This window comes from Chiloscyllium plagiosum, unplaced genomic scaffold (genome assembly GCF_037043375.1).
Source record: "Chiloscyllium plagiosum isolate Xiang-an unplaced genomic scaffold, Cpla_swu_hap1 HiC_scaffold_6, whole genome shotgun sequence".
NCBI lineage: Eukaryota > Metazoa > Chordata > Chondrichthyes > Orectolobiformes > Hemiscylliidae > Chiloscyllium > Chiloscyllium plagiosum.
The window spans coordinates 105,916,402-105,941,896 of record NW_028270144.1 but is presented as its reverse complement, the minus strand read 5'-3'; the positions used below and the strand labels follow the sequence as shown (position 1 = coordinate 105,941,896).

At 42.0% G+C, this 25,495-nt stretch overlaps 1 protein-coding gene across 7 annotated transcripts in view; it reads right to left on the bottom strand.

Annotated features, from left to right (window-relative positions):
- The window catches only part of LOC122550843 (F-BAR and double SH3 domains protein 2-like), a 230,720-nt gene that overhangs the window by 98,222 nt on the left and 107,003 nt on the right, over positions 1 to 25,495 (bottom strand). For all 7 annotated transcript variants that reach the window (XM_087988313.1, XM_043692169.2, XM_087988314.1 and 4 more), the window contains exon 8: positions 20,755 to 20,883. In XM_087988313.1, the coding sequence (XP_087844439.1) occupies positions 20,755 to 20,883 (129 nt within the window). The remainder of the gene's footprint in view (positions 1 to 20,754; positions 20,884 to 25,495) is intronic.

Below are 25,495 nucleotides of genomic sequence, written 5' to 3'. Positions count from 1 at the left end.
ACAGAAATAATAATTGATTAGTAGCTCATGGTGTTCCACCTGCACAATCACCAGCTGTCTACCTTCTCTACATTTATTTAATGAACAGGAAAATCATAGACTTCCAAGTGCAAGTGGAAAACTCCAGTCACAAGGTCAAAATGTTGAAAGCACAAATTGCTACTAATTGAGATTAATCTATTCATCTTATATACATTAAATGTTTAGCTAATGGCTTGAATAATAAAAACATTTTAGTCTTTGCTTTATCAGTTGTATTTTATATAAACCTAATCACCAGTACACAATACAATGCTATCCAAATCACCTATTTCATTCAACGACTTTAGTTTCTGTGGCAAAATCTGTGAACTGCTTTTGTTTTCCTAACTGTTAAACAAATAGGAGTAAATTCATTTTTTAAAAAGTAAAACTTGATGTAATTTAAATGACATCACATAACTGGTTCTGAAAGAATTTGAACCACTATAAGAACAAAGAAAATGATGATAACAAAGAAAATAATGGTAACAAGCATTTTTAAAAATAATTCAAGCACCGTTTTTATGTATATCAAGGGAAAGCATGAATTTTACACCATCTTAATAAAATCCTTCCCAGTCACAGTACCCTTCTGATGTCAATAAATCCAATATTAGCCAGGAGGACAAAAAACTATGACGGTGCCTTTATCTCTGCAGCTAATTGACCTGCTCGATTGGGGTGGCATGGTGGCTCAGTGGTTAGTGCTACTGCCACGCTACACCAGGGACCAGAGATCAATTCCATCCTCAGGTGATTGTCTGTCTGTGAGGAGTTTGCATACAATCCCAGTTTCTGTGTGGGTTTTCTCTGGTTTCCTCCCACAGTCCAAGGATGTACAGGTTAGGTGCATTGGCCATGCTAAATTGCCCCGTAGTGTCCGGGGATGTGCAGGATTATAGGGATAAGGTAGGGGGTGGATATGGGTGGGATGCTCTTTGGAGACTGGTGTGGACTGGATGGGCTGAATGCCCTGCCTTCACACTGTAGGGTTCTATGATTTAATGACTGCTGCAAAATTGTATGCTGCAAATGAACTGTTTTGAATAACAATCATTTTACTCATTATACACTGTAGATCAAAATAGGGACTTGGTCCATCTGCACTGAATTCCAGCTCACAACAGGATTGGACTTTAGAAAAGGCGAGCAGATCTATAAAATACAAATGCAGTGAGAATGAAAATTCTTCAGTTTAATGAGGAAAGAGTTGGAAAAAGAAAGAGACTTTGTCATGAAAAGGAAAGTAACGATTCTAGGGAAATGGAGGATGTAACATCAAACAAAACCAGTGTAATTTAGTTTTTTTTCCACTTCTCACTTTGCGCACACATTAACTCTTTGTTCAAACATAAGATCACCCTCCCAACACAATACCCAAGCAGCTGTTGAGAGTATAAAATGTGACTGATTTATTGCAGTGGGCATCACAGTCCAAAGCTTTCCTGTCCCCACCTGGCATCCACTTTCCAGGAGGAGTAGTTTGCAAAGTCAGGAATACAGATGCAGGCCAATTTTTCCCTTCAGAGGGCAGTGGTGCAGAAGCCAAGTGTGGCACTGCTACTCATGGCCTGGATATAAGTAACAAACTCAGCATAACTTACAGCCTAAACTTGAAACCTTTTTAGCATGTATTGTTAATTAACAGATACAATCACCGATCCACTAGAGTATTCCTCATTTGATTAGGGTGGGTTGAGTTATACGCAAATAAGAGATAGCAGGGAGAATTTTTTCAGAAATCTGCCTCAGGTTATTTAATTAAATGCCAAGAGTATTTATAGAGTTGATTAAAACGACTAAATTTGTGGAATGAATGAGTCACAATAGCCTCATTCAAACAATATTTGCACAGGTACAAGGTGTCATCAACAGTGCAATCAAGCAATACCTGCGCAGCAATCATCCTCTCAGTGATGCCCAGTTTGAGTTCTGCCAAGGCCAACCCATTCCTGACCTCATTACAGCCTTGGTTCATACATGGAAAAAAACGCTGAATTTCCAGAGCTGAGGTAATAGTGACAGCCCATGACATCCAGGCTACGTTCAACTGAGTGCGGCATTAAAGATCCCTAGGAAAACTGGAATCAATGAGTATCAAGGGACAAACTCTTTCCTGGTTGGTGCCATATCTGGCACACCGGAAGATGGCTGTGGTTGTTGGAGGTCAGTCATCCCAACTCCAGGACATCTTGAATGTCCTAGACCTAACCATCGTCAGAGGCTTTACCAATGATCTTCTCTCCATCATAGGGCTAGAAGTGGGGATGTTTGCTGATGATTGCACAATGTTCAGCACGATTCATGACTCCTCAGATATTGAAGTAGTCCACATTCAAATGCAACAAGATCTGGACAATATTCAGGCACTGGCTGACAAGTGGCAAATAACATTGTCTCTTACTGGAGATGGAGTTGCAATCAACCAGCATCCATTGATAATCAATGGTGTTACCATCACTGACTACCTGACTATTGACTTGCTTGGGTTACCACTCACCAGAAATTCAACTGGACTAGCCACTTAAATACAGTGGTTACAGGAGCAGGTCAGAGGCTAGGAATACTGCAGTGGAAAACTCATCTCTTGACTCCCCAGAACCTACCATCCACAAGGCACAAGTCAGGAGTGTGATGGAATACTTCCCACTTGCCTGGATGGGTGCAGCTTCAACAATACTGAAGAAGTTTGACAGATGTACATCTCTATAACTCTAATGGGAATCCAGGACAAAACAGTCTGCCTGATTGGCACCACATCCACAAGCTTCCACTCCCTCCACCACTGACATTCAGGAACAGCAGTGTGTACTATCTACAAGATGCACTGTAGACATTTCCCAAGATCTTTAGACAGCACCTTCTAGTCTCAAGACCATTTGCACCTAGAAGTACAAGGGCAGTGGATAGACAGGAACACAATCATTTGCAAGCCACTCACCACCCTGACTTGGAAATATATCACTGGTCCTTCACTGATGCCAAGTCAAAATTGCAGAATTCCTCCCTAACAACATTGTGGAGAGCGGGATGCTGGAAAAGCACCACAGGTCAGGCAGCATCCGAGGAACAAGAGAATTGACGTTTTGGGCATATGTCCTTCATCAGGAATGAGGCTTGTGGGCTGGGGGGCTGAGAGATAAATGGGAAGGGGGTGGGGCTGGGGGTGGAACATAGCTGGGAATACGATACAAAGATGAAGGTGATAGGTCCGATGAAGAGCTTATGCCCGAAATGTCGATTCTCCTGCTCCTTGGATACTGTCTGACCTGCTGCGCTTTTCCAGCACCACACTCTCGATTCCCCAGGTCCCCAGAATATTACCTAAATGTTTGGATGAATAGTCAATCTATCATACCACTAAGCCATTGTCTCCCTATTCAGTCACTCATGCAAGAATTTGCAGAATGGAAAAGTAGCAGTTTTTTTCATGGATCATGAGCCATGCAGCAATAGATGAATTATGTTATGATGCACTGTTACATGTTAACATGATCTTACCATCATGAAATAGCATACCCTTTAACTTACCATGCGCAGTTGCATGGGTGATTGAATAGGGAGACAATGGCTTAGTGGTATGATAGATTGACTATTTGTCCAAACATCTAGGTAATATTCTGGGGACCTGACTTTGAATCCCATCATAGATGGTGGAGAATTGAAATTCAACAAAAAGAACTAGAATTGAAAATCTAATGAGGAGATAGCTGTCAATTGTCATGAAAATCCATTTGGTTCACAATTGCAGTCTGCTTTCCCTACCTGGTCTGTGTCAAAATCTCAGCTCAGAGTTTAACTGCTAACTCAAACACACACAGACGCACACACACAAAATATGTGACCGTCAGATTGCAGCTTTTATTTTACTTGGATACAAGAGGAGATTGCTTAGTCAAAGGCTAGGCTAACAACTCCAATGGTCAGTTACAGCAGCATTTTTATACACTCACTTAAACAAGTTCCAGGTGACCACGTGTAATGCTTCTTCCCTAATGTGATTAAAGTGGCTTGTGTCATAGTTCAGAGTTCACCACCATTCAACTGCCTCCTCAATATTGTTATTCCTATCTGGTCAATAAGAGGAACAATGTTATCCAATTAACATTTGATTTGGGGTAACACCTTCTTATAGGGACTAACCTTTCCTTTCTCTTTTGCTATATTTCAGTGTCAGTATCACACCCTCATTGTGGTTACACTTTAAGCCAGAAACGCAGGTAGCCTTTGTTGCTGCAAGATATTGCAGTACATAGTTACAACTGCTGACAGCTTAAATTATGATAGATTGGGAAATGTTGATGCACAAGTATGTGCGTACCTTGGTGTCCTCATCAGTCAAAACACATATGCTGGTACAGCAAGATGTTAGGAAGGCAAACAATCTTTTTGCCTTTATCGCATCCTGATGTTTAGAAGACCGAAAGGGGATTTCACTGAAACAAAGGTCTGGATACAGTGGATTAGAGGGATGGTATTTCTTCTGGCTGGGATGCCCAGAAAAAGTCTTAGTCTCATCTTACAGAGAGGTCCTTTTAGACTGGGAGGAAGAGAAATTTCTTTACTTAGGGGACGGCAAACCTGTGGAATTCCCTACTTCAGAAGGCTATGGAAGCCAAATCACTGAATATACTTAAGACAGAAATAGAGACTAAAGGTGACAAGGGTTTGGGAGCTGGGGAGAGTGCAGTGGTAGTTTGGCGTTGAGAGAAAGGATAGCTATGAACTTGTTGAATGATGATGCAGGTTTGATTGGCTGAATGGCCTAATCGTGCTTCAATTTCAAATGTTTCCAAAATACCTTCAAGCTCGTCCCTAAATAGAACCACGTGAATTTAGGTGCCCACCCCACTACCAATGTGAAGTTGATGGCATTTATGCATTGAAAGATTTGGTATATTGCTCAGTGTGGCATCCCTTTATAACATTTTTGTTCAGTAAAGAAACAGGATAGAAATATGCAACCATAAGGTATGACTCCAACTCCTAGTTGGAGTCATACCTTGCATAAAGATGGTTGGATTGTTCAAATTCAATCACCTCAGCTCCAGGACATTACTGCAGGAGCTCCTCAGTTGTGCCCAATCATCTTCAGTTGCTTTATCAACAATCTTCTTTCCATTATAATGTCAGAAATGGAGATACTTGTTGATGACTATACAATGTTCAGCAACATTTGTGATTCCTCAGATACCAAAGCAGTCCATGCCCAAATGTAACAAGATCTGGGCAATATCCAAATTTGGGCTGACAAATGAAAAGTAATACTTGTGCCACACGATGCTGGGCAATAACTATAAAAACATAGGAATCAGAAGCAGGAGTTGGCAATTCAGCCCCCAGGCTTGTTCCGCCATAAGAAAGGATCATGGCAATTCACATCTCCGCCTCAATTCCACTTTCTTGCCTGCACCTCATAACACTTCAATCCATTATTAATTAAAAATCTGTCTAATTCCTCCATAAGTGGGAATGTTTGCTGATGATTGCACATCGCCCAGCACCAATCTTGGCTCCTCAGATACTGAAACAATACTTGCCTCTATACAGTAAGAGTTGGGCAACATCCAGAGTTTAGATCAGAGTGGTGCTGGAAAAGCACAGCAGGCCAGGCAGCATCTGAGGAGCAGTAAAGTCTATGTTTCGGGCAAAAGCCCTTCATCAGGAATAGAGGCAGGGAGCCTGCAGGGTGGAGAGATAAATGAGAGGGGGGTGGGGGTGGGGAGAAAGTAGCATAGAGTACAGTGGGTGAATGGGGGTGGGGATGAAGGCGATAGGTCAGAGAGGAGGATGGAGTGGATAGGTGGAAAGAAAGATAGGCAGGTAGGACAGGTCATGAGGGCAGTGCCGAACTGGAAGGCTGGAGCTGGGGTGAGGTGGGGGAAGGGGAAATGAGGAAACTGGTGAAATCCACATTGATGCCCTGGGGTTGAAGTGTTCTGAGGCGGAAGATGAGGCGTTCTTCCTCTCGGCATCAGGTAGTGAGGGAGTGGCGGTGGAGGAGGCCCAGGACCTGCATGTCCTCGGCAGAGTGGGAAGGCGACTTGAAATGTTGGACCACAGGGCGGTGGGGTTGACTGGTGCAGGTGTTCTGGAGATGTTCCCTGAAGCGCTCTGCTAGGAGGCGTCCAGTCTCCCCAATGTAGAGGAGATTGCATCGGGAGCAACGGATACAATAAATGACATTTGTGAATGTGCAGGTGAAACTTTGGTGGATGTGGAAGGCTCCTTTAGGGCCTTGGATGGTGGTGAGGGAGGTGGTGTGGGCACAAGTTTTGTAATTCCTGTGGTGGCAGGGGAGGGTGGTTTATTTGGGGGCATGGACCTGACCAGGTAGTCACGGAGGGAATGGTCTTTGCGGAAAGCAGAAAGGGGTGGAGAGGAAAATAGATCTCTGGTGGTGGGGTCCGTTTGGAGGTGGCGGAAATGTCAGCAAATGATATGGTTAATGCGAAGGTTGGTAGGGTGCAAAGTGAGGACCACAGAGGTTCTGTCCTTGTTACGATCGGAGGGGTGGGGTTTGAGGGCGGAGGTGCGGGATGTGGATGAGATGCTTTGGAGTGCATCTTCAACCACATGAGAAGGAGGCCATCTGGTGTGTTCAGTGGTGGAACTGGTCCTCCTGGGAGCAGATACGGTGGAGGCGGAGGAATTGGGAAAACTGGATGGCATTTTTGCAGGAGGTAGGATGGGAAGGGGTATAATCCAGGTAGCTGTGGGAGTCGGTGGGTTTGTAAAAAATGCCAGTATCAAGTTGGTCATCATGAATGGAGATGGAGAGGTCCAGGTGAATTTAAGGTCGGTGGAATGTGTTGGTGAAGTTGATGAACTGCTCAATCTCCTCGTGGGAGCACAAGGTGGCGCCGATGCAGTCATCAATGTAGCGGAGGAAGAGGTGGGGAGTGGTGCCGGTGTAACTACGGAAGATGGACTGTTGTTGTGGTTCTGTTCGCCGAGCTGGAAATATTTGTTGCAAACGTTTCGTCCCCTGTCTAGGTGACATCCTCAGTGCTTGGGAGCCTCCTGTGAAGCGCTTCTGTGGTGTTTCCTCCGGCATTTATAGCGGCCTGTCCCTGCCGCTTCCGGTTGTCAGTTTCAGCTGTCCACTGTAGTGGCCGGTATATTGGGTCCAGGTCGATGTGTTTGTTGATGGAGTTTGTGGATGAGTGCCATGCTTCTAGGAATTCCCTGGCTGTTCTTTGTTTGGCTTGCCCTATAATGGGTAGTGTTGTCCCAGTCGAATTCATGTTGCTTGTCGTCTGCGTGTGTGGCTACTAAGGATAGCTGGTCGTGTCGTTTCGTGGCTAGTTGATGTTCATGGATGCGAATCGTTAGCTGTCTTCCTGTTTGTCCTATATAGTGTTTTGTGCAGTCCTTGCATGGGATTTTGTACACTACATTAGTTTTGCTCATGCTGGGTATCGGGTCCTTCGTTCTGGTGAGTTGTTGTCTGAGGGTGGCTGTTGGTTTGTGTGCTGTTATAAGTCCTAGTGGTCGCAGTAGTCTGGCTGTCAGTTCGGAAATGCTCCTGATGTACGGTAGTGTGGCTAGTCCTTTGGGTTGCGGCATGTCCTCGTTCCGTTGTCTTTCTCTTAGGCATCTGTTGATGAAATTGCGCGGGTATCCGTTTTTGGCGAATACCTTGTACAGGTGTTCCTCTTCCTCTTTTTGCAGTTCTGGTGTGCTGCAGTGTGTTGTGGCCCTTTTGAATAGTGTCTTGATGCAACTTCGTTTGTGTGTGTTGGGGTGGTTGCTTTCATAGTTCAGGACTTGGTCTGTGTGTGTGGCTTTCCTGTATACCTTTGTGGTGAATTCTCCGTTCGGTGTTCTCTGTACCATCACGTCTAGGAATGGGAGTTGGTTGTCCTTTTCTTCTTCTCTCGTGAATCGGATTCCTGAGAGTGTGGCGTTGATGATCCGGTGTGTTTTCTCTATTTCTGTGTTTTTAATGATTACAAAAGGTGTCATCAACATATCGGACCCAGGGTTTGGTTGAATTTGTGGTAAGAAACAGAACCACAACAACGAACACCCGAGCTACAAATCTTCTCCCAAACTTTGAAGATGGACTGTTCTATGTAACCAACAAAGAGACAGGCATAGCTGGGGCCCATACGGGTGTCCATGGCTACCTCTTTGGTCTGGAGGAAGTGGGAGGATTCGAAGGAGACCTTCCCCCACCCTCTTCTCTGACCTATCACCTCCATCCCCACCCCCATTCACCTACTGTACTCTTTGCTACCTTCTTCCCAGTCCCAACTCCCCCATTTATCTCTTCACCCTGGAGGCTTCCTGTCTCTATTCCTGATGAAGTGCTCTTGCCCGAAACGTTGATTTCCCTGCTCCTCGGATGCTGTCTGACCTGCTGTACTTTTCCAGCACCACTCTGATCTAAACAGTTGGGCAACATCCAGGTTAGGCGCAGCAGGTCAGGCAGCATCCAAGGAACAGGATAATCGACGTTTCGGGCATTAGCCCTTCTTCCCGAATCATCGATTCTCCTGTTTCTTGGATGCTGCCTGACCTGCTGCGCTTTTCCAGCAACACATTTTCAGCTCTGACCTCCAACATCTGCAGTCCTCACTTTCTCCTCCAACATCCAGGTTAGCATTTATAAGCAATAAGTAACATATGTAGTATTAGGTGCCAGGCAATAACCATCTCAAACATGAGAGAATTTAACAATCTTCCCTTGACATTCAACATCATTACCAGCATCATGGTGTACTTACATGCCAAGGACTGCAGTGATTCAAGAAGGAAGCTCACCATTAACTTCTCAAGGACAATTAAGAATAAGCAAAATTACATTCAATGGAAAACTTTTCATTGAAAAAACAAGCAGAGGACAGAAGGAGGTTTTTTTAAAAAAATGCATTTACAGGATGTGGATGTTACTGGCTAGGCCTGCATTTATTTTATTGACAGTAAATTAAAGGAATATTTCTGAATTTGAACTTGCTACCATTTGAAAATGAAATACAAGAATCGTGGCTCCTTGGCTTATAAATGGAAAGCCTTGGTAACAGGAATGTTCTCATTTGCAATGTTTGAAGAACTGGATGAAGTATTGTTTTGATACTCAGTCGGTTACGGTTTCTCATGTTTGTTGAAAATATTGCTGATCCTATTCCTGTAAACAAGGGAACTTCCAAGTTCAGCAATTCTGATGGGAAAAGCATTAGCAGTGACTGAACTGTGAAGACTTCACTTTTGCCATGCTTATTTCTGACTTTGTTCAAAGGTTACTTTGAAAGATCAAGGGAGAAAAGCAGTGCAAGAACATTCAAGGCAACATAAACAGAATAAAAAACAGAAATTGCTGGAGAAACTCAGCAGGTCTGGCAACATCTGCAGAGAGAAAGCAGAGTGAAGTTTTTAGGGCCAGTGATCCTTCTTCAGGACCGACAGTAACCAGGCAAAGTTGGTATTTGTGCTGATGACAGTGGATTGGGAGTGGGAGGTGGGAAGGAATGAGTGGATAGTTGGAAGCACAGCCCAATGATAGGGACAGCGAGAGGGCGGGGGACAGCGCGAGGGCGAGTCAGGCAGACAAAGGGATGGCTAACAGTAAACCAGGGAAGCAGTAAAGCTGATAAATAATGGGGATAACAAGTAGATGAAATTCAGGTTGGTTGCGTTGAAAGCAGCCCATGTCTTGACAGGGCTTGCGGCATAGGGGTGGGTAAAGGACATGGAAGAAGGTGTTCAGATTCTAAAATTATGGGAATTTGATATAGGCTGCAGGGTCCCCAAGGGAAGATGAGAGGCTGTGCTACCCTTCAATGGAGCACTGCAGCAGGTCCTAGTCAGAAATACTGGCTTGGGAACACAGTGGTGTGTTGAAGTGGCAGATAACTGGACCTTGGGCTCATTCTTACATACAGAATGCAGATATCCTGCAAAACAGACAACCAATCTGCATATCGTCTCCCCAGCATATTGTAGAGGAGAAGGCTTAATTGAATGAAGTGCAGGTAAATCGCTGCTTCACTTGGAAGGTGTAGACAGGCAGGAGGCTGGAAGAATACAGCAAGCCAGGCAGCATCAGGAGGTGGAGAAATCGATGTTTCGGGTGTAACCCTTCTTCAGGACTGATGTAGCTCAGATGGAGAAATTGGGAGAATGCAATGGAGTACAGGAAGTAGAATGTCAGGATGCATAGTCCAGGTAACTTGAACGTCAGTAGGTTTGTAGTGGATATTGGTGGTCAGCCTATCCCCAAAAATGGAAACTGATGTTGAGGAAGAGAAGGGAAGTGTCAGAGATGCACCAGATGAAGTCGACAGCGGCGTGGAAATTGGAAGCAAAACTTATCAACAAATGAGACAGGCAGGCAGCACTGATGATGTCTTCGATATACTGGAGAAAAAATTATGGGTGGGGGTTGGAGTAAGACTGGATCAAGCAATGTTCCATGTAACTTTCAAAGAGACAGGCATAACTGGGGTCCATGGGGGTATCCAAAGCTACACCTTTGATCTGGGAAAAATGAGATGATCAAAAGGAGAAGTTGTTGTTTAAACGGAGGATGAGTGTAGCCAGATGGGGGAGCGTGATGCCTTCATTTCAGGAAGGAGCAGAGAGCTGAGAGACCTTCCTAATTGGGGATGGATTGTAAAAGGGATTGCATGCCCATGATAAAAAGAGATGGCTGGTGCCCACAAACTGGAAAATTTGAAACTGAAGTAAAGTTTCAGAAGAATCACAGACATAAGTGGGAAGGGATCGGACAGGGGAGAAAAAACAAAATAGAGAAAAATAAGTTCCGTGGGGCAGGAACAGCCAGGAACAATGGGTCTGCCTGAGGAGTCTTAATTGTGGATTCTGGGAAGTAGTAGAAGTGGGTAGTAGGGGGTCTCTGAGCTTGCAGGCTGTTGCAGGGATATCCTCAGGTAAGATGAGATTCGTTACCATTGTTGACACTACAGCAAATCTATGTAAACTACATCAACTGCAGGAGCCTCATCTATACACTTGATCACCTCTTCTAAAACTTCAGTTCTAATCTAGAGATCACTATATTGAGGCCCTGTTCACCAATTTTCTACTTAGTTCAACTGGTCATCAAAGAAAATGTATAAAGGGATTAGTTGTTAAAAATTTTAAACGAGGTCCTGGCTCACCAATCAGTTTTCTGTTTTGGAACCTGGCAAGGGTGCTGGTTCCTCAAGGGAACCAGGCAGTGTCATGTTTGTAGCAGCATGAATGGCTCAGGGAGGGGAAGAAGGAGAAAGGAGGAGCAATGGTGAGAGGTGATTTGTTAGTTAGCAGAATAGACAGGTCTTCCTTTAGCTGCAGGTGTGACTCCAGAATGGTATGTTGCCCCCCTGGTACCGAGGTCATGATGTCACAAAGCACACAGAGGATATTCTTCTATGTCAAGATAATCCACATTGGTTTCAATGACTTGGATAGGAAGGGAGCTGTGCATTAGTGTAGAAAGGTAATGGGTTTTTTCTCTGTGCAAATTCGATGGTCCAAAGGGCGTCTTCAGTATTGTAGGACTCTGACTCTACTGATTATGTTTACTGCTGACAGATTGTGGTCAAGATAGGGCATTCCTGCAACAGGGTGATACAATACCCCTTCCCCCACCTCACCCTAGTTCCAAACTTCCAGCCCCCTTCCCCCACCTCACCCTAGTTCCAAACTTCCAGCTCAGCACCGTCCCCATGACTTGTCCAGACTTGTCCTACCTTTCTATCTCCTTTTCCACCTATCCACTCCACCCTCTCCTCCCTGACCTATCACCTTCATCCCCTCCCCCACTCGCCCATTGTACTCTATGCTACTTTCTCCCCACCCTCCTCTAGCTTATCTCTCCACGCTTCAGGCTCACTGCCTTTATTCCTGATGAAGTGCTTTTGCCCGAAACGTTGATTTCGAAGCTCCTTGGATGCTGCCTGAACTGCTGAGCTCTTCCAGCACCAATAATCCAGAATCTGGTTTCCAGCATCTGCAGTCATTGTTTTTACCTACCTGATACAATACTTTGTTTCACTTTGTGCCAATCAAAAACCAAAGTTCTTGCATGCATTGGAGTGTGCTGGATGTATACATTATACATCCAGCTCTGAACCAGTTGGGGATAGTGGTGTGCCTCAGGTTTCTGAGTAATCTGAAGTACAGATTGATGGACTGCTGACAGTCTCTGAAAGCTCCAATGAGCAATTATCAAAATCATGATGCCTGTTTCTAAGCTGGCATGGCACCAATCAGGGGTTAATTAACAATATCATGGATCTCATGGCCAGATCTCGGTTCTTACTACAGTACATAAGACAGTGGATAGATTTTATTACTTTTTAAGCAATAGGAGTGGAGATGGAGTTTGCATGATGACAAAGTCTCAAGAATTCTCAGGCGGTTGGCTCCCACTTCCAAACAGAGAAAGACCAGCTCTGCAAGAGGACCCCTGCTGTGACAAAACCGGATTGGCTGCTGTCAATCACCTACTCACACCGAGTCATCGGCATTAACTCTATGACTAATCTGCACATATGATCCTACTCCTAGCAGTTCCACTCTCAATGTCATTCCCTGTCTGCCTGCTGCTGTCCTCGGCTCCTGGACCTTGGCACGCTTTTGCATTGCTCCACTTTGGCCTCTGCTCCTGCCATTTGTTCATACCTTCAGCCCTGAACTTTATTTTGCTTCTTGGCTTCTTGAACACAGGATTTGTTCCAGAGAATTAGACGATTGCAGATGTAACATCATTTTTCAAGAAAGAGGCAAAGATTAACCCAGGAAACTGCAGACATGTCAATTTGACCCCAACAGTGGGAAAATTGATGGAGGCCATAATGTGGGATAAGATAAATATGCATTTTGAGAAAAATAAGTTCATACTAGACAGTCAACTTGGCTCTGTAAAAGGCAGGTCATGACAAATTTAATTGAGTTCTTTGATAAGGTGACACAGGCAGTGGATGAGGGTGGTGCTATGGATGTTATATATTTGGATTTCAGAAAGCATTTGATACAGAGCTACATAACACATTTGTCAGCAAATTGGAAATGTTTGGGATGGATAGTTCCTTGACAACATGGATTAGAAGTTGGCTAAGAGATAGAAAATTGAGGGGTTAGTATGAATGGACATTTCTTAGACTGGAGACAAGTTGAATGTGGTGTTCCCCAGGGATTGGTACTGGCACCCTTGCTTTTTCTGATTTACATAAACAATTTAGAGATGGGTGTTGAGGGCAAAAATCTCTAAATTTGTGATGATATTAAGCTAGGGAGAGTAGTGAATTGTGACGGTGACACGAGTGACTTCAGAGGGGCACTGACAAGTTGGCCAAATGGGCAGACCCCTGGCAGATAAATTCCAATGCACAGAAATGTGAAGTAATGCATTTTGGTGGACAAAACATGGACAGACATATTCAATGGTACAACTCTGAGGAGAGTTCAGGGCGAGGGACCTTGGGGTTCAAGTACATAATTTTCTGATGCTGTCAGTTAACTTGAAAATGTATTAAGGCAGCTTATGGGATTCTTGAGTTTATAAATTAGTGGCTTAGAGTTCAAAAACAAATGATGGAGTATTGTGTTCAGTTCTCGACTCCTTTAAGGAAGGTTGCTAAAGCCCTGCAGAGAGCATAACGGAGGCTTTCTAGAATAATACCAGAAATGATGGATTTTAGATGCAAGGAAAGTTTAGAGAAACTGCTTTTTCTCCTTGGAGCAGAGAAGATTAAGAAGTGACTTTATTGGGGTGTCCAAAATTATGACCAATTTTGGAGAGGTAATAAAGGATATTCAGTTTTCAGTAGTTAGTATATCAGTAAGTCGGGGTCACAATTTCAAGATTGTCAGCAAGAGAGCTAGAAGTGAGAGAAGGAGAATTTTTTTTTAACTCCAAGTTGTTCGGACTTGGAATATATTGCCTGGGAGAGTGGTGGGGGTGGATTCTATTGGAGGTCCCAAAAGAGAGCTGTATTATATATTTGCAAGTGATGGATTTAGAGGGCTTGGGAGCTCGAAGTTGGAGAATGGGACTAGCTGGGTAGCTCTTTCTGGAAACAATAGGCCAAATGGCCTCCTGTACTATACACTGTAAGTCTGCGGACTTAGCTCATTGCTCCCATTCTGAACCAACACTGAAGTCTTAGGTTCACTCCATCTAGTGGCCGTAGTGGCAAATGCAGGTAACTTTGGGACTTAAGCTCCTGCACTGACAAACTTCTGACACTAGATGGAGTTTGGTCAAGTACAATATGTTAAGTGTTGTTTTATAATATTACATGTGGTACTTACATTTAATAACATTAATTGGCAAATTATTTATTTCAGCTAGGAATGAACAGTGCAGTATTTCAGCTGGTTTTATCCAAAACAGAAGTTGTTCAAAGCCAACTGACTCTAGCATTAACATAAGTCCATTATCGATTTTGAAGGGAACCTAAACCTTGTTTCATTTAAAATTGCGATTTTCAGGAAAGCAAGCACAACTTTAACTGAGGATTTAGCGGATTCATTAGGATTTAGGGGCTTACACAGTAATGAAAATTGCTTGCTTATTGCTTTACTTAAAGGGGCGATGTAATCTGGCAGTGGTAGGAACTGGAACTGAAGGGAGGAGGGGGAACTGTTGAGGGGGAAGCCACAGATATATCGCAACAGTATAGAGTTTGTAACCCAAGGTTTCTGAATGCTAAGCTGACGGGACTGAGCAACAGGTTAGCATGAGGAACCTCTGTCAGGTGGGCCCAGAAACCTCCTTACATGTACAATGGAGTTCATCCAGACCCAAGTTTTGCCTGAACTCTTGTGTCCACTTTGAGCTCCTCCCTGTACTCTGGCAGTGACAGCAGGCTGTCTACAGGCATGTGACATCATCATCTGGGGAGTTAGCATGAACACAAACCTTTTGCACTGGTTCAAACAGACCACACATGCCTAGTGACTAACTAAGTACAGGTTTTTCCTTCTAAGTTACCTTTTAAAATCTGCAGAGCGCCAAAGCCAGTGGCTAAAATGTCAGGTCAGGACTTCAGCCTCATATGCTGCTGACTGGCCACATGTGTCAGTTTTTGAGAACCAAAAAAACATTTAGGCATCGGGGCATTGTTGGGGTGAGACACTAAGACTCCAACACTAATTGTTCTGAGCAGCATTTCCAGGCAAGGAAGTCAGGATATATGGCCATGTCTGTTCCCATCAGTTAAATGCTGTTGTACCCAATTATGGGCCACTTTATCCTCCAAAAGAAAATTCAAATGAGTGTGTTGCAATGTGTTTAGGGGCAGGGATGTAGGTGACAGGATATGGCAATCAAGATCCATTTACTGAATCCACATGAAAGATTATTAAAGCTTCAGCTTCATATCCAGGTACTCAGGGATTTACCACTCATATGGATTGCTAGGACTACCTGCTCCTTTTATCTTTTCAGTACATATCTGAAAGTAAGAGAAGATCACCCCTCATGCCTAACTCATCCACCACAGCATCCAAGAACCTTGATGCGCATGCTCTGGCCTGTTGCAATATTTCTGTAACTTTCTCCTCCTTTCCTCAGTTCTGGATCCTGCTGCAGTCAAAGTACATCTCGCCAAAAGGTGTGGGCTAGCTTTAAGCAAAGGTAGTGCAAGTGCTCAGCAGCATGCTCACTGCTAGGTTGCATAACACAATCATTTAAAGGCAGGATGGTGGTTTATGATACTTTCCTCATTTTGAAATAACACAAGATAATCATAAACCACCGTCCTCGCATTTCACAACGACAGCTCCTTTCGTTATCATCTTTCAACTTGCTGAAATGATTGGTCAATTTCTTTTCTCTTGACTTTCCATTTGCACTTTTGTTTGAGCTATTTTCTTGTACTTCAAGCTAGGTCTACACAAAGGTTACCAATTACAAGGACAAATTCAACTAAACATAGGAACCACAAAACCACACCTCAAAAATTTAAGTCCAAGTATATATTTGTTTGAACTTGCATCAACGTGTTGTAATTACTGCGCCAAAGACAGGATCTGTCTAAATAGTCGTGCTCCTTGATTTCAAAACAAACAAATATCAAAAACCTGATGGCAGTGAACTTTCTGAAGCTCAAGGTATGAAGATCCTACCCTAGAAATGACTGAGTGTAATAATGAAATAAAAACACAGCTTATTGGTACATTCATCCATTTATTCTTTTCACTCAAATGGATTAATGCCATCATAATAAGAGGAATGGAATATAAATGCTTTAGCTTATATAATCTGGTAAAACAAGCAGTAATTTCTGGGATAAAATCTTCATACTCTGAGCTTCAGAAGTTGACTAAGACCATGTTTATGATGTTTCTGTTTACTGACTGCTATTTCAAGCTCACATTCCCCAGTCACAAATATCACTTGCCCAACCTTAAATCTGCTTGCACAATTGTTCAACATACATAGATGCCTTTAACCATCCATGCTTTCTCTAAAACGATACATCTTAGGAGGTGGTCCCATAGCGCCATTTCCACACCTGATATTTCACCCTGCCTTCTACTGGGGATCTCATTGTGTAAAATGTTGCACAAGTCTTCATTAGTAACCATGTTTACACACATAAAGAACAAAGGGTTGTTCATTGCTAGATAGATCATACAAGTTTGAAGTTGTTTAGCAAATGAACAAGGCCAAAACTGGTATTATTCATATAGGATGTGAAATAATTTTGATTTTAAGTAGAAAAACATCTTACAAAACATGTACCGGTGATGGAAATATAAAATCTGTGGAAATATAAAATCTGTGGAAAAATGAATGACAATCTAGTTTTCTTCTGAATACCCACACAGATCTGTTAATTAATTACCTATAAATTCTAACATGATGGAAGCAATCATCTACCTTTGGGTAAAACAAAAAGTGATGCTCTACTATTATTAATTTAAACCATTTCAAAATATTAGCTCTAAGTCTGCAGACATCCCTAAAATGAGGATGTACACCTGAAAGCCTTAACCTAGAAAGAGCAATAATTGTATTCCACCATTACATTAATCTTAAGAAAACTATGATTTATAATTGCAGAATATGTTTCACAATTCATGTAGAAAATATCACTCTAAATGCCCATAGTATTAACTTATCCTAATCCACCTGGGGAGATGGTAGTTTTGGCAATGTGGCTGAATGAGAAATCCAGAAGCCTAATTGAATGGTCTAGGAACACCATATCTTTGTCATGGAGATAGTGGAATGTGAACTCAAGAAAATCTATAATAAAAAAGCTAGCCCAATGGTGACCATTGCTGTCAAAATTCATCAGGTCCTTTAGGGAAGGAAATTTGCCATCTTTACATGATCTGGTCTACACGTGACTCTAGACTCTCAGTAATATGGCTGACACTTAACTGTCCTGTGGACAATTAAGGATGGGTAATAAATGACGACCAAGCCAGTGATGCCTACATCCCATATGGTGAATGGTGGTGGACAATTAAATTAATTGAGCATTTATGTAGCCTCCTCCTTGAATGATGGAAGAGCCCAACACACCAGTGGAAAAGAAAAGGTTGAAGCAGTCGCAGAGACCTTCAGCCAGAAACACCGAGTGGATTCCCCAGTATCACAGATACTAGTCTTTAGTCAGTCAATTTGATTCACTCAGCATGATATCAGGAAATGGTTGGAGGCACTAGATACTGCAAAGGCTATGGGTCCCAACAACATTCCAGCAATAGTACTGAAGATATGCTCCCAAATTTGTTGCTCCATTAGCCAAGCTTGTCAGTACAGTCACAACACTGGCATCAGCCCAACAATTTGGAAAATTGTTCAGGTATGTCCTGTCCATGAAAAGTAAGACAAAAGTAGGACAATTGCCACTGCATCAGTCTACTCTCGATTATCAGTGAAGTGATGGTAGGAGTCATCAACAGTACTAACCAGCAGTACCTGCTCAACAATAACATGTTCAGTGTCACCCAGTTTGGATTCCATCACGGTCACTCAGTTCCTGGCCTCATTACAGCCCTTGATTCAAATATGGACAGAAGAGCTGAATTCCAGAAGTGAGGGGAAAATGCCACATTCAACTGAGTGCGGCTTCAAGGAGATCTTGCAAAACTGGAATCAATTAGTATCAAGGGGTAAACTCTCTGCTGGTTGGAATCATACCTGACATACAGGAAGATGTTTGTATGTCATTGGAGGTCAGTCATCCCAGCTCCAGCACATCTCTCAGGAGTTCCTCAGTGTAGTGTCCTGGGCCCAACCATTTTCAGCTGATTCATCAATGACCTGCTCTCTATCATAAGGTCAGAAGTGGAGATGTTTGCCAACGATTGCTCAATGTTCAAATGCTGAAAATGTGTTGCTGGAACAGCGCAGCAGGTCAGGCAGCATCCAGGGAACAGGAGAATCGACGTTTCGGGCATAAGCCCTTCTTCAGGAATTTGGAAGAAGAACGGCTTATGCCCGAAACGTCGATTCTCCTGTTCCCTGGATGCTGCCTGACCTGCTGCGCTGTTCCAGCAACACATTTTCAGCTCTGTTCTCCAGCATCTGCAGACCTCACTTTCTCCTCAATGTTAAAATGCAACAAGATATGGACAATATCCAGGCTTGGGCTGACAACTGGCAAATAGCATTTGCACCACACATATGCCAAGCAATGACCATCTCCAACAAGAGATGCTTCTTGATTTTAAATGGTGGTACCATCACTGAATCCCCCACTAACAGCATCCTTGACGTTACCATAAACCAGAAGCTCAACTGGACTTGTCACATGAACAGTGTCTACAAGAGCAGGCCAAAGAGCAGTAATACTACAGTGATTAACTCACCTCTGCAAGCAACCACCCTCTCCACAACCAATGCTCAATAGCAGTAGCATGTACTATTTACAAAATGCATTACAGAAATTCAAAGATCCGCAAACATCACCACCTAAACCCATGCCTGCTTCCAACTAGAAGGACAAGGGCAGCTGATACCTGCAAATACCACCACCTGCAAGATCCCCTCCAAGCCTGAGACCATCCTGAATTGGAAATAAATTGTCGTTCTTTCATTGTCGCTGGGTCAAAATCCTAGAATTGCCTAAGGACTTTATTGGTCAATCTACAACATGTGGACTGTAGTGGTTCAAGAAGGCAGCTCACCACCACCATCAGATTCTCAAGAAAAGCTAGGGACAGGAAATAAATGCTGGCCAGTCAGCGATGCCCACATCCCTCAAATGGATACAAAAAGCATTTTCCTTTCATTGGTGGATTTGGCCGATCTGTGCCAAAAATATGAAGAGAAATTTCCAAAGCACAAAACAATCAGATGATGAGGGACAGACAATTGAGGTTCTATGGTATTATAGTCAGTTAAAAAGTTACTCCCACTATCTTCCATTCAAGTTCTGTTGTTACATGTTATTTTATTTCATACGATGCCTCAAAGATGTTACTTGCATCTCAGCCAATAAACTGCTAACCTTCTCCCTTTGCACAAGTCCCCACTCAAACCTTCTGTACGCACTGCACACATTTTCTAATTGTGTGCACACGCATCCTTGTGCACGGTGTTCTGAATTATGAATTTTAATTGCAATGGAAGCCTCGAGGCAGATTTGATGTTCTGACATTACAGAAATGGTCTTGTCTCAAACAGAATGGGAAAACTGGGGTCAAAGATAAAATGTTGTCAAGGACAGTAGGAGCAGGAATGCAGAAATTTAACAGTAATGCAATACTGGGCCATGAGGGGGATATTGGTCTCTTGTTACCATACAGAAATAATATTTTCACTAATTAAGCACAGATAACTCACATAGAAATTTTACTTAGTGAATGACTGAACCGAATAGTTAAGTAAGTAACCATTAGATTAACAGTATGAACTAACAAAAAAAAGCATTAGTTTTCATTATACATGTTCTGAGGACTTGATTGCAATACAGTGAGAAAACAATGGCAAATTTCAACTCCACTGGCAAACATTTAAATGATTACTTTCTACTAAACTTCAAATTTGGTTGAATCAGGAAGATCTGATCAGATCCATTCGCAGCTGACTAGTACATTCAAAGATTAGGCTGACAGGAAAACGGATTTGGAGTACTTAAAATCCGACTACTTTGAAGAGGAGCTGATGGACACAGCAGAGTTCAGAGCAGCCAAAATGTCATTTAAAGAGGTAAACATGAGCCAACCATTACATTTAGAAGTTACAGTAGTACAATCGGACACACAATTTTTAATACTCCAGAAGGCTTTTTTGGTGGGAGACTTCAAATTAGACCTGAACTAATCTTCACTGAATTTCTACTATAAACACATTAAAGATGTGTCCCAAAATCAAGGCGACTCCTAGAAAGAAATGATGTAATTCTATTACAACTGGTTTGGGAATAAGTAAGGTGAGTCCCCTTTCTGAAAATTGCTTAAATCATAATAAGTGGATAACCAAGTATTTCAATGTTATTATCAACTGAAGAGTATAAAGCAATTCATTCAAAAATAACAAGAATATAATTGAAAGGAAGTCTAAAACTCCATAATTTTGAAACCAATTTCAATTTCAAGATTTGTGTGACCTGTCTTCTGCCTTATGTGGATGCAAAGAAATGTCACAAACATACATACGTGACATACTAAATCCAACATGATTTTTATTCCTGGAGTATTCCTTAAAAGTTATCGTTAGGTAGAGATGAGAGTGTAAACATTACTGGTCTTAATTTATCCAGGAGAAAACAATCACAATCTTAAACATAAAAACACAAGTGTCAAAAACTTACTTACCAGCATCATGTTTACCAGATCTATCTGATAATAGCGATCTTGATGTGCATTTGCAGCTGCCAGTGTAAGAAGATAGTCATTTCTAGCATGGTTAGCTTTTGTGTTGCACTCACTGCGTCGTGCTTTTAACTGGAATTCAAACAAAATGTTTGATATTAGACATCAAAGAGTTGCACCGATTTTTATTTCTTAAAAGACTTTTTAACATTTTTCTCCTTGTAATTATATTTTACAAGAATATACTCAGTATGATGGCTATATTATTGACTTATTTGCATCTCTCCATTATTTATGATATATTCTATAACTTAAGATTCTCAAACTTTACACACTATTTGCCTTGTAACATAAGCATGTGAATAACCTTCTTCTGATGTCTTTGCCATCGGAACTCGAGACATCCATGAAGAGGCACAAACAGTTACACAGTGAATTTGAGTCAATGTCCCCTCTTGCATGTGAAGAAACTATAGACTGACAGCACAAGGAGAAGGATCAGCAATTCAAGCCTGCACTTACTCTAGAATCTACTACTTAACAATTCAGTTTCACCATTTGATGATCAAAAGCACTTAAAAAGTTCTTGTTATTGCCAGTTTGTTTTTTAAAATAGGTATATGTAAATAAAGATAATTACCAATAGTTGATGAAGGTCCACAGGCATCTCACTCCATTACAGAGAGGTTTGAGGGATACCACTTCACAATCAACATAAACCCAAGCAACAGCAACTATAAGAAGCAGGAGCAGGTTGTATAGGCTGCCAGAACTGCTCTGCCATTCAATTTGAACTTGGCTGACCTTGAGCTTCAACTCCACGCTCTCACCCACTCTCTCTCTATCTTTTGATTCAGAGATGCCAAGAATCTATTTTTCCCAGCCTCAAATGTAATTGATGATGGAGATCCTCAACCCTCAGGAGTAGAGAATTCTAATGATTAATAACATTTCGAATCTTCATCTCAGTTCTAACCCATTGGTTGCTTATCAGAGATTGCATCTAATGTTTTAGATTTCCTGATCACCAAAACCATTTTGCAGCATCCCTATGATTTGAGGCCTGGATTTTCTGAATATTCCTGGCCAGGATAGGAGTCACTGCTATGAAAAATGGGTCACGCAGCATATCACAACAGCGCTTCATCCTAAGGTTGCACAGCACTGAAGGTATCATCCAGTAGGGAGAGTACATGTTGCTCAAAGAGAAAAAAAAATCAACCGGCTCAGCGAACCGACCAACAACTCCAGCAAATTGCTGTTATGAAAACACTGGATGCAGAAACTGTGACAAAAAAAGGGCACAACAAAGGGAGGTGTTAGTGGAAGAAACATAACATACAGCAAATGAACATAACTGAAGAGTAGAAAGGAAGTCTACAAGGTGCAAAAAGGGCATGAAAAAAGCCCAGATGCACAGTCTGAAGAAGAGCCGTTACTAAACATACTGGCCATTGTTGGCAACACCAACCAATACTCTTGTCACTCTTGTACTGAATAGCAAACCGGTAAAAACAAGTAGCAGTGTCATTGATACCTCTGTGTGTCAGCAGCAGTTGAGTCACACTGGCTGCAACCCTCAAAGATTGTACAAAGAACTTTCACAAATGAAGTGGTGTCTTTAAGGGGTTGTCTCAATGTGAATGTTCAGTAACAGTCAGTCTGCAGATTTATTTTTGCATATTACCAAAGGAAATTTTATTGGAAAGAACATGGTTGGACAGAATCTTGTCAGATTCTGATACTGATCTGTCACAAATTCTAAACAAAACATGCCACTGGTTTCAATGGGGATCTGGAAACATAGAAAAGAACTTTGTAAAATGAAAATAAAGGATAAGAATCAAGCAAAATATTGCAAGGCTAAAATTAGTGCCTTGTAAAATCAGACTAAAGATCAAGCCAGAATGAGAGAGGTTGGTCAAGACAAGAGTTCTTGAACCTGTAAATGTGAGTGACTGGGCCACACCTATCACCCTAGTAACGAGGAAAGATGCATCGGTATGTATCCACAGTGATTTTAAGGTCACCATTAATCCAGTATGGGGAGCTAAGCAGTATCTTTTGTCTTTAATCGATTACCTATTTGCTGGATTACCTGGAGATCAGCTTTTCAATAAAACTGGCCACAGTCAAGCCTACCTCCAGATCAATATAGATTATAAATCACAGAAATATGTAATGACTATAACACAAAAGACTATTCAATTATAAAAGTCTGCCATTTGGAATTATATGTACATCTGAGTTATTCCAAAATGCCATAGATCAAATCTTAAGTGGTTTGGGAAAAGTTCAGTGTTATCTAAATGATATTTTATTCACGGAGGAAACTAAAAGGAGCATCTTTACAATTTAGATGCTACACAGCTGAGACTTGAAGATTATAACCTAAGGGTGAGGAAAGACAAATGTGATTGGTTAAAATCTTCCATCAAATATTTCGGCCATGTCATTGATGCTTAGAGACTACACAAGTCACTCTTCAAAAGGAAAAGCCATAACTGAGGCACCAGCACCAAAAAATATAAATCAAGTACAATCATTTTTGGGCATGCTAAAGTGGCAGTTTTTCCCCAAATCTTGCAAATATTCTCAAAACTGTTGCACAATTTATTATGGCAAAACAAGAATTGGAAATCGGAAGACCAATGCAAAAGAGCCTTTACACAAGCCAGAGGCTTTATTAAAGTCAGAAGTCCTGACCCATTTTGACCCAAAGTTACCGGTACAACTGACATACAACATACGATCAACATATCACTGTTTGGAAATGCAGAGGGGGTGGGGGAGGGGAGTTATTTCCAATTGGTGACAAGAAGCCAATAGCTTTTTCATCAAAATTGTTAAAAAAAACAGAAACAAACTTTGCGCAGGTAGAGAAGGAAGCTCTAGAAATGATTGGCATTAGTTGATTCCACCAATACATGCATGATCAGGAATTTACCCTATTAACAGACCACAGACGATTGACCACAATGCTCTGGCCTCATACAGGGACATCCTTTCTAGCAGCCGGCCGTATGCAGAGTGGGCATTGTTGCTATTAGCTCACACTTACAGAATTAAGTATCGGCAATCCAACTTGTGTGGAAAAGCTGCTGGGCTGTCCAGATTTCCTTTGTCAAATGAGGTGACAACAAACAGTCCTCATGTAGACTGTTCTTTACTTGAACAAGTAGAGAACACTCCGGTAATGGCAGGGTAAGTTAATAAGTACACTACAAATTATCCACTACGATCAAAAGTGACAGACATGGTACTTTATGGCAGGATCACAGGAACAATTCCAGAAATGAAGTCATAAGTCATACAGAAGCTAGAACTAACTGTACAAGCAGGATATCTCCTGTGGGGAATGAGTTCTTTCCTTCCACCAGAGTTAAGGAAATGTGTTAAATTAACTACACGAAAGTCACTGTGGCATTCACAGAAGGGAGGAGAGAACCAGTGCTTGACTTTGAAAATAAGATGGCGAGAATTTGTGCAGCTTTGGCAAGTTTGCAACCTACCTCCATTAGTGTTATATGGCACAGGAGTAGGCCATTCAGCTCATCAAGCCTGTTCACCAGCTAATGAGATTGTGATTTATCTGTGGCCTAACTGCATATACCTGTCTTTGGGTCAGATCCCTTCACAACTTTAACAAACATTTACCTACCTCAGATTTAAAATTAATAACTGATCTACTGTCAACTGTCATTTGTGCAAGACAGTTCCAAACCTCTACCACCCTTTATGTGTAGAAATGCTCCCTAACATCTCTCCCATACAATCTAGCCCTAAATCTTAGACTGTTCCCCTAGTTCTAGGATCTCCAACTAGTGCAAAGAGTTTTTAATCTTTGTCTACTCTATCTTTTCCTTTTAATACCATGAAAACTTCCTATGGCGATGAGATCTGCTCTCAGTATTCCAAGTGGGGTCTAACCAGAGATTTATATATTACACTCATGGGAATAGCCAGAAAGCCCCATGGCAAAGAATCTATATAAACTATGCCAGATCGTTTGAAGGGCAAATGGTTTTCGTAGTGGTTGACACTATGGCCTGAATTGCGATGATGAAGATGACATCTTCAGAGGAAACCATCGAAAAACTGGGGAAGATCGTTCTGAGGCTTGGTTATCTGGAAGAACCTGTCAGTGATAATAGCTCACAGTTTATATCATAAGAGTTTATGGATTATCTAAAGCAGAACGGAATTCAAATGTCCGATCAGCTCCTTATCATCTAGCCACAAATAGTTTGGCAGAAAAGATTGTTCAGACAATGAAACATTCCTTACAGGGAACAGCAAAACAAGATCACTATCCAAACGAATCGGGCAACTTTTGTGAACATACCGGAACACAACCTAGCTAATACCTCAAAGTGCTCAGGAATTGCTCATGGTGATAAATGTCTATCGCGCACAGCATTTGATTTGCTGAACACATGACAAACGACATTGTTGACAGGAAACAATAGAATCAGGTTTTCCAATGATAGAACAAAGCCAGATATCCTGTTTTCTGAAAAGGTCAACAAGTGTTGGTAAGGAGTTGGTACCAGCCATCATCATAGGGCAGACTGAACTGGATTCCTATATCATGCAGGGGAGATACAATAGAAGATGGAAACATCAGATCAAATCTTGGCAACAAGAACGATCGTGCCAGAGACAATATTAACTGAAGATCCACAAATAACTGTGCCAAAAAAAGACTTGGATATACCGGAGAAAGTAATTGAAGCATCTGAGG